General features: G+C 38.9%; 1 protein-coding gene across 3 annotated transcripts in view; it reads right to left on the reverse strand.

Moving 5' to 3' along the window:
- The window catches only part of SLC25A21 (solute carrier family 25 member 21), a 254,983-nt gene that overhangs the window by 218,893 nt on the left and 22,060 nt on the right, over positions 1-14,030 (reverse strand). The window contains exon 1 of one of the 3 annotated variants that reach the window (XM_080592975.1): positions 8,637-8,834. The exons of 1 other annotated variant lie outside the window; for it this stretch is intronic. Coding sequence is in view for 1 of the 2 variants with exons in the window: in XM_080592972.1 (XP_080449098.1) it covers positions 5,263-5,320 (58 nt within the window). In the remaining variant the exon portion in view is untranslated. Of the gene's footprint in view, positions 1-5,262; positions 5,777-8,636; positions 8,835-14,030 lie in introns of those variants that run through there. One more of the 3 variants, XM_080592972.1, reaches the window with a different exon arrangement.

The following is a 14,030-nucleotide window of genomic DNA, read 5'->3' on the forward strand; positions in this document are numbered from 1 at the left end:
GGCTTTGTGGACAGACAAAGTCTGTTTCTATGCTGCATCCTCTAAATGTGATGCTCCAGCATCCCCTACCACCCATCTATCTATGAACTTCAGTTCTACATCCACAACCCTTCAGCTTAAAACCTTTTAGGCAAAGACTGTTAGAGCAAAGAGAAAGTAGATCCTCAAGACTGCTAATGCTTGAGGCACTTCTCCAAAAGCAGAAAGGTGTGGAATTCATTTCCAGATCCAGTAGTTTCAGCATTTTTCATACATGTTATAACAAACACCCATTAAAACAGGAACTGGAATCCATGGCTCTTGCCAACACCAGTGTGCCTCAGTTATGAGGCAGAAATAAACATACTCTTCAGTATTTATTCTCTCTGGCCATAGACGAGCTGTTTGAAGCTGTTCCACAGAATTAGGGGGTGCCTCATTCCTCAATAGTAGCAAAAGATATAAATCTCATCCTCTGCATTTTCCACTAGAGTGTTCCCTATTCTGTTTACTGGGAATAAAAGTACCTGATTCAAAAATGTGGATCCTGCTGCCAGAGCATAGCACCAGCTTACTTTGTGGATATGGGCCCTTCTTTGTTGGTCAGTTATAGAGCAAATACTGTCAGATATTTGAAGAATGAGAGAGCTGCGAATCCTGCAGCTATGGATGAGGTGCTTGTTCAAGCCAGAGGGGGCAAAAGAAATCTCTTGAGTGAGCAGTTGATGTTGCTAAGCCTGGCAATGTATCCCTATCAAGGAAATTGATAGCACAAGTCATCTTCTCTCTACCTCAGTATTTACAAGGCTTTGTGTTTGATGAAGATCCCAGTTTATTTCAACCCTGTGGTGCTCAATGGGATTTGTGGTCCTCATATATGTGAGATCATGCCCTTTGATACCTTTTGCAGGGAGTCAAAAGATTCAGGGGAAACTTAAAGCAGGGAAAATAGATCATTGACACTGAGATTTGTATTTAGCACATTTTGCCTTTTCTATACCACAGGTGTTGCTTGAGACAGCCCTGATCCTACAGTTTTAGGTCTGACTCTGTATGTGACTCAATACTAACTAGCCAGGACAGCAGTGACTTTTAAAAAGTGACCCCTCTGTGATGTAATTAATCAGCCTTCTTGTTCTTCAAATAAGTCACAGGTGTGGACCTGAGCAGGTAGGAACATAATGTAAAAGGCTGAAGGAATGGAGATAGCTTGGGTTTTCAGGAACATAAATGATCAAGTTCTAAGCTTCAGCAAGGCTGATGGAGACAGCTCAAAACTGCTAATGTTTCAATTTAGAAAGAGGCCTCCTGGTGCCATGCATTGCTCTGGGGCACTCAAGCTACAGCTGCCACTAAAGATTTCTCAACCCCATACTCAGCTGACCCCTGCAAAGAGCCCACCTCCACTTTCCCTCACTTGCCTGTATGAACCACTCACTACATTGGTCCATGTGGAGAACAGAAGAAACGGTGAGGGAGGAGGGAGCTGAAAACAATCTAGCATCCGACAGAACATGTGGAGACAAAACCAGAAGAGGAGGGGTGGTAGGTAGAGAGTGGGATGTACAGTAGAGTTTCTTAGCTTTGAAAAATTACTTCCAGTTCATTAAAGGATGGTCTGATCAACCACAAGAAACATGTCTACCAGACAACTTACAGGACATACCCTTTAAAAACTCCCTGATCCTTTAGATGGACCTTGAGAAATGTTTTAGGATAGAAATAGACCAGTTTTTATACCTTATGGCCCATCCAAAGAAGTCTTTTTTTTGTTTCCTCTCCCGCCCTTGACCATTGTCCCATTCTGAGTGGCAGTACCAATGCTGAAACAGCCACAGAGCACAGCAGCAGCTGAAGAACCCAGAAAGCAAACAAACCTAGGAAGTCTGACTTGCAGTCTTCTGCATTTATTATTAGACAAATCTCCTTAGTCAAATAAGTCACAGAAATGAATGTAAATAAATTGTGTCTTCCTCCTCATTTGTTTATTCATTATGTATAAGGAAGGGGATACCTTCCTCACCAGCTACTTGGGGGGCTGGTCAAGTTCAGTAAAGAACCACCTGATAGTCCTCTTGTGGAGAAAATAAAACTCCTTAAATAGCAAAAACTTTTCCTTTTGTGTTATTGCATTTATTTACTTGTAAAAAGCAAATGTTGGATTTTTACTCAAAACAAGCATTGAATAAGCAACTGATCATTTGTTTTCCCTTGCCTGAGTCTGATGACTGTATAAACCTTGCTTGTCTTTTACTGGCATCACAACCACAACAACATTATTCATTCAAACACAAGTTTGTATTTGAAGTCTCTCTCAAGATGGAAATGAAAAGCTTAAATCATGGATAAATACTCTTCTGCCAAATCTATTGCTCCCCACTCCCTGCTACCCCTAGGCAAGGGTAAAAGATGGAGTTAATTTTTAAAATTAAACAAACAAAATATTTGGTCACTTAGTTTCATTTTCTTCTGGCATTGATGTCTTGTGGGTACCATACCAAGCCATGAAAAATAAATAAAAGGGAGCTGAACGTTTCAAACACTGTCAGTGAACTTTTTTCCAGTTCAGTGAGGTTAATAGGTCTTTTAATCCACAAATTCATAAGAATAGGATTATACGTTGTTAATATGTTCTTTATATACTCATAAAAGTCTTCCTACTAGAAACAGAAATTAGTTCCTCGTGACAGAGTCAAGACTACTTGTAATTAACAAAAAAGTCACATTCAAGCAGACTTCAGACAGCAACAGCTAATTACAGCAACCAGAATGGACAAGCAAAAGAGCTTGCAAACCCTTGAAAAAATGATTAGACTTGAGTATGTCAGTTGGTCCAGAGAATCTGTTCAAGCAAGTTGAAAACATGCACAAGTAATTTACAGGACTGGGAATAAATTAATCATTTCATTTTGGGATCAACCCAAATAAATTTCAGATCCTTCACAAACTTCTGGCATTTCAGAAAAAAAAAGGACACGTTGCGTTACTCTGTCAACTTACTCTGCAGACCCAAACAACCTGGAATTTCTGTGGTGTTTCTTACTCTACATTTACATTTACAATGCCTTGTAAGAAATAATATATTACACTGTATCCACCCATCAACTAAAACCAAACCAAACCATACCAAACCAAACAAACAAAAAAATCAGGAGTTTACAAATAAATGTCTGCCATTTCTGTTGATTTTTTTTTTAAGGGTAGCAAACTTGATATGCAGCGTCCTATTAAAAAAATCAAGGCAGTAAACAATGGGAAACTGAAAAGCAGAAAGTTCTCTATGAAATGCCCTTCTAGCTGTGTGAACCCAAAGGAAGAATTTAACCTTCTGCATGTTCCAATTCTTTCTTCATGTTAAGAGAGGCATTGGTCAGTGTAGCAAGATATGGTTCTCCTTAGCACAGCTATTTGTAGAAAAAATGTTTTATTAGAGGAACCTTCACAAAGTGACAGCATCAGCAAGCACAACTTCCATTTCTTCTGTATGCTTTTCTAAATGTCAAATCAAAATGTGGCAATGGGATTAAATACACTGGTAACCATAGTTGTATTATAAGTGCCTTATAAATCATGTTATAGTTAATTAATCTAATTAACAGTCCTATGTCCCAGATACATTACAGGAAAAGACCAAATCAATCCAACCTTGAAGAAAGCACTAATACGTCTCAGACACCAATCCTGGATTTGTTGAGCATTCATTGAATATCGACCTGCTGTGAAAATATTACTATACCTGCTGCTTTTATGGGGCTGGATTTTGCTTGCTTTTTTTCCCCCTTTAAAAAACAAAACAAAACAAAAAACAACAACAAAAAATTTAGGAACACAGAAGTTAATGTTATACACTAAAGATACTTCACTAGTGGCTTAGCATTTCAAAGATAGCTAATTAAACTGATTAAATGAACCTCTTGTAAGTTTTAAGATTCACAGGCTGATAATCTACTATTTTTCTGCTATGTCCAAATAACATAACTTTCATCTGTCCAAATTAAAACACTGATATGCAAATAAAACCGCACTAAGTCCCTTGGAACTTGGCTGAAAAGTCTCACATTTTCAGAAGGTAAATAAAGAGCATGTTGAAGCAGAGCAGAGTTTCTAATGAGTTAATGTAAAAAAACCTCATGCAAAAGCAATCCGCATCAAAGCTAGCAGGCTATACCCTGACAGTCATCCATCAAACCAAAAGTCCCCTTAGTAAATGCCAATTATAGGGCAAATATGCACAAACGCGGATAGCATAAGCCATGGGATCATTTCCTTCCAAGAAAATTAGTGACCAACAAAACACCCGTGCAGTGTAAACTACCAGCCTGCCCTACAGCAACACTCACTCCTGACCGGAATACTAACTACTATTATTACTTCACTCCTTTTTATTTCATTTCATTTTATTTTGTACTTTGCAAGAGTTCAGAACCACACAGAATTTTGTTTGGGGTTATACAAATTCCTTCACAATTTGTATAGAAGTCTAACATAACTTTTTAAAAGCCATGACATGCCTATAATGTATACAGAGTCTCTGACTTCCGCCGTAAGCGAGCCTTTTTCCTAACTTAATCATACTCAAATTTCACCCCTTTTAAAGATCCTGATTCAAAAATGTTCACTCATTCTCCACAGTCCACAAATTTATACCATCTCTTCCTGTGGTATTATATGTGCATAAATTAAAAAAGAATGGTCTTGTATAAGGCCTAAAAAGTTAACATTCCAGGTCCCCGCCCCCCCAAATCTAAGCTCAATTTATCAAGGAATAAAATACAAAATATACATTCTTATAAAATTATCCTTCTGCATATGGACAGGATGTTTTGAATTTGAGCAGTTATGTTCCCCAAACCTAAAACAAAGGGAAACACAACATGTTATGTAAAGTCAAGCGAATAATATTAAAAGGTTCTCCACTGTTGCATTTGCCATATATCTGATTCATTTCAGCCCCTTCTGCTAACACCGCCTGCAATCACACCTGACCAACACTTTTGTTCTCCCAAGAGCAGATTTTTTAGATTTATTGTATCCGATACACAGTATACTGAAAGGCAGCACATTTTCTCATAAAGAGTGTCAGAGGTCCGTACCTCGAGGTAACAGTTAAAGTCTAAGACAAAAAACATTATGCTAATAAGCCAAAGCAGGTTTTCAAGAAGAAAACCTTAATACTAGTATCATGACAGAGAGAATTAATTCCTTAGATGAAAACATTCACATTTACTATATTTATACAATCGGATTAGAAAATGCAGCGTTAGTCCTAGTTTGATGTCTTACCTAATTGACCTCTAAAGTGACATCTTCCATCGTACAGGCTGGCCCGTGCTATATTCATTTATTTCCATCTTACCTAAAATTATGATGAATGGTCTGAGCTCCATTCAATTATTGAAAATGTGCAAAGAAACAGAAACAATGAAACTGGCAAAGTGCTCTGCATTCTTAGGAACAATTTAGGCTAATTAGCATCAACTTCTCTCCCATTCATCATACCCCTTTAGAAATATAAACAAACTGTCAGCTCTAACCTAACAAACAGATCACTGAGCTACTTAACACAAATTATTCTTACATGAAAAGCTCCTTCTCAGGCAATATTCTCCTCTAGGGCATCTGGGAAGCTGAGCTATTAAAATTGAAGACATATGTTTCAGTCAAACTTAACTCCCAGATTGCAGTGATCGCTGTTGTGACAGTTTTCCGTCAGCATACTGCTGCTGGCAATGTACTGCAGATTTAAACAAAGCGATGCAACAATAGACTTCAACGATGCATGTTCGGTTACCACACTATCAATACCAACCAATTAGTGTCCCACACCTAAAAGGGGAGCTATTAAAATTATCGCTTAGGTACAGCTCAAATCTCAGGTTTCATTTCGGAATTACAAGTTTGGCATCTTCCAGCTAAGGGGCAGCAGCTCGGACAGCGCTGGCTCGCAGAGTCGCTTCCCAGGTCAGATGGAGCTGGAGGGGAGGCAGCACTCTGACAGGGCCACGGAAGGAGCAGCGCTGTGCTGCCACTCCTGTGCTCCGCTCACACTTCTCCCAAGGTGCCACAAGTAAAAGGATAGCTCTTTCAGCCCACGAGGACAGGGAGATTCACCAAGAGGAGTTCTTCCTTAGCGTGGCTGGCACTGTGCTACTTCAAAAGCCAAAACAATAATGAAACACTTTCTTCCTCCCGTTCTCCAAAATGCAGAAGGATCTAAATTTGTCCCCCACTCCATACCTAAGCTAAAAGATTTTTCTTCACTTCAGTTAAATAGTTCACTATCTGGTGAAAGGAAAAAAATAAACACTGTCCTTGACCTTCCTGCCTCATAGGTATTTGAGATGTTCTGCGTAAGCTAGCATAAGCCTTTTCCAGAAAAGAACTGCAAAATTACGGAACATCCTATGCTGCTTTCTTAAAACATGCATGCTGGCAAATAGGGACTGGGAGCTCCAACAATATCTGAAGTAATCCGTGGTGAGGAGCTATTTCCTAACTGGGATGGGTTTTTCATTTGGAACTAAAAAAAAATAAAAATAATTTAAAAAAAATATCTTATTTATTGCCTTGGTTTCCTTAAAACAGCAAAATATGAAACTGAAACTTTGTGAATTAAAAGGGGCAGACTTTCCTGTCATATCTCATTTGATTTCCTCTCATTTCTCTGCTTTTCTATTTCTTTCTGTCTCTAATTTTGTCTTGCATGAATCACTTGTAGTACGTCATAGCTCTTTTTCTTTTTTTTTTTTATATTCTTCCCCATTGTTTCCTTCTTCTGAGGAAAGTAATGCAACCAATCAGTAGCAGCACTGTGACCTGTGTGCATAAAAAAGTGTAGCTGGAATTTAATTTTGTTTCATCTTTGGGTGAGAGGAGGAAGAAGCGTCTTCCTTTGATGTCCTGATTTGGCCCTCATTACAGGCTTCATGTACAATTGCTTTTTCTGCTTGGATATGGAACTTGCTACGCCTGAAGGCACATGATGAGAACGAAAACAATTTCAGACATGAGGTCCCCAAACACCTTCGTGGTGATACACTTCATCTTGCCACCAGAGATACACTTTGTGAATTGACACAAACAGCAAGATTGTATTCTCGCTTCCAAAGAAAAGAATCTTGCATCAATGAAGATAAAATATGACAGCCACCTCAAAAAACGTTTTACACTTCGGTGCTGTCCAGAAAGCCCAATCCAAGAAACCTTATGGCAACAGATTGGTGAGATTTGAAAATGAGCACCAAGGTAAAGGCGCCTTCCTGTCCTGTCTGAAATGACACCACAGCTACGGGCCTGACAGACTCATGTAGTTCATGTATATTAAGAGAGAATGAAGAGGGATTTACAGTCAGAAGGCTTCAAACCTATTCCAGATGTCATGAACATGAATTCATACATCAGAGTAGTAAATCAAGATTTTAAGCTGGACAGAAACACTTGAGGCCTGAAGTAAAAAATAATAAAAGCAACAGCATGGAAACAGCACTTGAACTCACATTTGTAGATAAGACTGCTCAAAAGCTAGGTGCAGAAGTAAGAAACAAACAGGATAAAAAAAAAAAAGTAGAAGAAGAGAGTCTCATGAGAATTTCAGAGGGTTTAAATGAAGGAAGAAACTACAACTGCCTTTGGTTACTTTTTTAGAACACACACACAAAAAAAAAAAATCTAAAAATCTGATGGGTGACCCCACAGAAGCCAGGGGGATGTAAGATTTCAAGAAGACAAGGTTAAGCTCTGACAAGCTGAGAAGGAGGATGGAGTAAAGCTTCAGCAACATCACTAGGAGCAGAATATTAGAGAGCTTTGGCCTAGAGGAACAAGAAGTGTTTTAAGAAGACAGAGCCAGGCAAAAGCGGAATCGTTCTAAACTGTTCCTCAGAAAAGACTCTTCAACAGCTACCCAGCACCAGAGTTACCTGTATCTCACCAAATATATTGACCTGGGAAAGAGTACATTCTTAAAAACTCTGACCTGTAAGTTATGACACCAAAATACAGTGAAATAGAAACCTTAGGATTGTACCTTCTTCACCTTTCTGTTTTTACTTCCAAAGAAATGAAGAAAAACAAAGAAAAATGAAAAACATGAATAATTATGCTCTAGAAACATGGGAATGAAATTGGAGTCACAAAGGGACAGAGCAGCACTTAACCCTTCCCAGGTATTAGAGCAGAAACTGGAGGTATGAAACAAATGCGGCAAAGAAAATGTCACTTAAAGATTAAGTAACTTGCCCTGTGCTATGAAAAAGTATTCTCTAAGTTGTGGGTTATTTTATACAGGACCGTCCCAAAGGGGGTCACCAGCAGAATATATTGATTACTGAAAAGAACATAAGGGGTATAGTATGCTACCTAAATGCCAAGGTGCATAATCCAGTTCACCTATTTAACGGATGGCAATCCATTTAATGTATGTGAATGCATCTAAAGTATATGAAAACACTGATTTCATCTTCACAGGTTTTTTGCTGTCTCAACAGCTACAAAATTGTCCTTATTTTAAAAGAAGCTAAAGGTATGTGTACATGGCTGCCGTGGAGCCAAATAAAATAAATGTTAGATCATATACCTGGAAATTACTTCAAAACTGGCACTGGATTTTCATTGAGCTCTGCTGAAGCGCAGAGAAACTTGCACACGGTAGTTCTTACCTTTATGTTACAAAGATCAAACGTGCAATGTTCCAGAATTTGTTTCTTATTTACACTGAGTTGCTCTGACATGGCTGTTACTTCCATTTTTCCTTACATTTTCAAGTGTTTTCTGTTGGTTCAAAGATTGTTTTCTTCCTGGTTGCAGTGCCTTTTTAAGGCACAGCATCAAGTAATAGAAGCAGACAGGAAATAAGTGTTGCTGCTCTCCAGAGGATGATTAAGCAAGTCTGCACAAGTTCCCTGAAGTTCCCACAAACAGGCTCTTATGTAACAACATATGTTTTCAAAGATATTTTCTCTGAGAAGTGAAGAGACTTCATGGGAAAAATATAAACTAGCTTTATGATAAACACTGCTGAACATGAAATAACTAAAATAAAAGTCACCATGAATGAAGTAAATTATTAGATGCTAAAAATAGCAACTGATTCTCATTTACGTTCCTCAAAATTAACCTTGTTCAATAAAATGCCCAGGTCTTGTAGTTCTTATGCAAAGAAGGCATCTTCCATGTTTCTCTGAACACCATCTGTAATGCTCTGGGATCAGTCCAGATGAAGGTATCAATGCAAATAATCCAACTGGCTTCAATAGGTTGCTTTTGTGCAGAAACCAGAATCTGTCCATCTCCTCTCATCTCTACGCTCTCAGAGCAGAATTTATTTTAATTTTAGACAACTGAAAAACACATATATTATAGAACACTAAGATTTTCTGTCTTGCCCTCTACTAATCTGAAACAAAATTCTGAATAATTTTATTAAAATAATTAAAAACCTATAGAAGAGATTATTTATATTCTTGGGAGGAAAATATTTGACTAATTAGCATTAGACATGAGGATAAGATATAATATCCTTTGATTTTCCTACCCATAAATAAAATGATTTTGGAAGACAAACATTGAAAAAGACAAGTGAACATAAACAACACAGCATATGTATTAAGTTTTCAGGTTACTTTCATTTCTCTTATTTTCATCGGCTTTGTACAAAGATTAGATATTGCAAATGTAGAAAAGACAGGCCAACTAAATATGCCAGAGTTAACTACTCCCTCACAGATCAGACCCCCAGTGTGTGCTCCAGCAGAACATCTTGCATGCTTTGGAAGTCTGCTAGCAGTAAGTCTGATTTCTATGAACCATACCATGCATTTTATTTTCACATTATGCAGGCAGGGGCTTAGCATTCTGTGTATTAAAAACATGGCCCAGATGTATAAAATTGCACACAGCTTATCCTGTTGTTCCTAAAATCTACAATTGAGTATTTCACATGAAAGGAACATCTATTCACAAAAGATGAAGACTAGATGAACTGGATCCTTGACTTCCTAACTACTCTCTGATATTGTTACCATAAACTGTTTTTTAAAGATTTTTTTTGGTTTTAACTGTTAAAGACACAGAGGAGGCATATAACACAGGGGCTTCCCAGAAAGAGCGAAACAGAAACAAGGTATGTTTTCTGCCTTACAAAAGCTATGTGGCGCTACTGAGTTCACTTTCTCTCTCGTCTTTCTCACAATGGCACCAAAGTGAGAAATCATACTACAGTTTAAAAAAAAAATAACAATTTGCTGTCTTCTCATGACCATGTGCTAAGCCTTTTCAATATTCAGTAAATAGACTTCTTACAATTCACTATTCCCACTTAGCTGGCGCTTTTTTCCCAGCTGGTGCTGGGAATTCACTCTGTGGGGTTGTTCAGTCATAGAAACAAGAGCTAGAAATGACCTTACGGACCATTTTCCTGGCCAAACAGGATCATTCTTTCTAGCATATTTGTTAATGAGCTGTTCCAGGACCCAGCTGATGAGACATTTACCACCTCCTTATTTCACAGCCTGTAGATCTCACTGCTTGATAGCCATTCTTTCAAACAGGTGTTTCTTTTTTCAACTCTTCTTCCTGTATTATGTGCTGATTTTACTCCACAATCCATTATAACTAAGTACAAGCAATGGCCAATCATGATGAGGATTATCTGAGCAACAGAAATTGCAGGGGTGGTAGGGGGAAGAAAAGCACTCTAGAACAGCCCTGGTGAGGAAAACGGAGAAGACACCTTTGAAGCTTTAACTCTGTAAAAGATCCTTATAAATGCTGGAAGGCAAACAAATAACAACTTATTTAAGTCTAAAGGTCTGTTAGAGAAAGACAGCTTGTTTGCTTCATTTGTGCACAAGTTTACTGTGTTCTTTTAATATGCATCTTCCTCAAAAAAAGGTAATCAAAAAGGGATCATAACATGGATAATTGAGGTTATTTTCCTATTGCATTAAGATCTGTATTAAGCCAGACCTCAAAGACATTTTTCACAACAGAAATTAAGGAAAAACACCCTACAACTTTTTCTGTCCCTCTTAAACCTAATGACGTGATCCAGAACTGAAAATCTGTGCCTTCCTGGTCGCATGAGCCTCTGAAGACAACAGATGGAAGCACTGTAGTTAACAGAAGCATCAGGAAAATCCAAAGAGCTGCCAAAACATTCCTGCTCTTTGGTCAGGAACTGCAGTTGCCAAAAGCTGGGGTCAGGCGCAGAAAACTGACAGCTTATGCAAATGCTTTCCAGGCTAAGAAAGTCATGATTCTCAAGCCAGTTCACCTCCCTAGTTGGGCCTACATAGCTTGAAAGAGGTTTTTTTTTTTTTTTTTTTTTTTTAAAGCCATGGGTGGGGAGGCAGGCCCTAAGCCAGCTTCTGGACTATAAGCATTTTTGTTTGCATTTTAAAAAACAAAACCTGTCGCTCAACAGGAGCAGGGAAGATGGGCTTGGGCCAAAGCCTGTTTACAATTCCACCGCAGCTGACAGATGTTCTCTGAATGAGGGAAATGCCTGCTTGTGCACTAAAGGGCTCCCTAACGAATGTGGCCGTGAATGGGAGTCTTCCTACTGAGTTCACGTAAGTGCTGCATCAAACCAAGCTGCCTGGTGATTGAGTGGATGCTGTTCCTAGAATCTCAGTTCCTGTATGAGCTATTAGCACAAATGGACTCCCCCAGATTGATGCATCCATAGCAAAAGTTAGGTTTGGCTCCTTGAGTAAATGTACAGTTTTTACTTCAAACCTGTGAGCTAGTTATTAACAGACCTTTGCGTGTATGTTGATGTTCCTTTAAGGAGTAATTTAAGTACTTCAGGTAGTGAATGTTGCTTAAAAAATGGTTAACCACAGAGTTTTGGTTAAAAACGTGCAAATATCTAGGAAATCCGGGTGCATTTGGCACCACCTGTCAGCCAACAGAAGATACTGACATTTATGTTTTGAGTTACCAATGACTGATATATGAAGCAGTAGAGAGACTCAAGGTGCATGCATCTTCCATTGTCTTAGGTATCTCTTTCTCATTTAAATTCTAACATACAAGCAGAAGGACTATTTTTAGACTCCAAAAACGAACCACTCAGAAACCAGGATATCCCCTATTACCACACAGTCCAATTGAAAAAATACCATTCCCAAAGTCACTGGAATGCAAAATTACAGACCACTGGCAGAAAAATAAAATAAAATAAAATAAAATAAAATAATAATAATAATTTAAAAATCTTGAAACAAGGGACATTCACTGCTTGAACTGAAGCATATTAAGCAGATGACATCAGTCTTGAAGCCTTAACCCTGAAATGGAAGTAGTCATTATCAGCCTGCAAAAGTGTCCCACAAAAAGAAGTGTTCTATAACGGGTGGGTCTTCAGTTCTACTCTTCTGCACAGCACTTGCAGGAGTGGGTATTTATTCTGGTCTCAGCTGCCCTCCCTTCCACTGTGCCCCTGACACATGCTGTGACACTCTCTGGGTCTGAAACTTCTGCCTTGAGGCTAAAACCACAAAGAATATGCTACGAAATGCTGAATGCTATTTGTACCTACATAAAGTGTTCCACCTCATTTGTGTAATCTACCGTGTATTAAGCAGGATTCCCAAATGACACATTCACAGCCATGGTGAGTATCTTTGAGGTCCCTAGGAAGAGCCAAAACCCCAAGCATTCACCTGAGGAGCAGCACTGGGAAATGCCAAGCAGAGGGAGAGCGCTCCCTTGTCACTATCAGACACTCAAATTCTCTGCAGATGTAAAATGCCTCTTTCTACCCGGTATTTTCAACCTGCAGCCTCATCCTGGAATTAGATGTATTACCATTTGTGACTCCTTTTGAAAAAGCAATGATGGTGATTTTACCTGCAACCAAACAAGTAAACAAATTAACGGTAACTGAGTAATAGCATCAAGGCATGGGAAACTGTTTCCTTGTCTGTCTCTAACAAAAGGGATCTAAACCTGCCTTTATCAGCTCCCAGGAAACTGCCCTAAATGCCAAGTTACAACAGAATAACTGTAGAAAGTAAATTTATTCATTCCCTCCTGTTCAGACCAGTACATTTTGTGAAATTAAAGATCCACTGGATCAAAGGCTATTCACTCTGGCCTAGTGGAAGAGGCACTCTGGTGGGAGGCAGGAAGTTGGGATTACAGTCTCAGCTCTGAATTTAACATTTAAATTGAAACCTCCTTCCTTGCTAGTAGGCTCCACAGGCATGCACACCACCTCTCCCAGCCCTTAAATGTTTTGTGGAAAGGTGTTCAATGCAGAGGGCTGAGAGCATGAGCTGTTCGCCACAGCAGCTCAAAGTGGGCACCCTGCTCCCCCCAGAGCAGCACGTAACACCAGCTTTAGTTTTTACAGAGGAGGAGCTGAACACAAGTCTCTTGCATCACTGTCAGGCAATCTAATGCTGCAGCAGATGTAGGACAAAACTGGTGGGAACTGTCTTTCTCCCCCACGATGGTTTATACAAAGGCTGATCTGATGAAGCTTCTCTAAACAGCCGCTGAATGGAGCCCTGCAGAGAAGGATGCCTACGCTGTTGATCACAATACAACTTGGACACGAGTAAGTCTACAAACTGAGTGTTTATGCCAAGCACATCAGATTTTGAAAACAGAGCTCTAAATAAAAAGGAAACTGAAAGAATTTTTCAGAAACCAAAAGTGAGGCACATAGTCCACAAAATTTAAGTCCTAAAGGACTGTAGCCCTTCAACTGTTTTGGGAACGTTGACATTTAGACAAAGGGTTCTGGTTTTGTGGTGGGTTGTGATTTTTTTTGGTTTGTTTTTTGGTTGGTTGGGTTTTTTGTTTGTTTAGTTGTTGTTATTTATTATTTATTTTATCCCCTCCCTCCAGTATATGTGTATTTGTCACATCCAGGCATGTAAGTGTTAAAAGCAATGGGAAAACAATAGGAGGTTAAAGTATGCAATGCAATAAGAATGTTTAGCATGCCCTGACACTCCAATTCCACCCCTCTCCCCTTTTCAGGCATCTAATTGTTTGCTTTTCCTCCTACATACAATAATGAAGTGAACTACAATCAAAGT

Source organism: Anser brachyrhynchus (assembly GCF_964034855.1).
Source record: "Anser brachyrhynchus genome assembly, chromosome: 5".
Lineage (NCBI taxonomy): Eukaryota > Metazoa > Chordata > Aves > Anseriformes > Anatidae > Anser > Anser brachyrhynchus.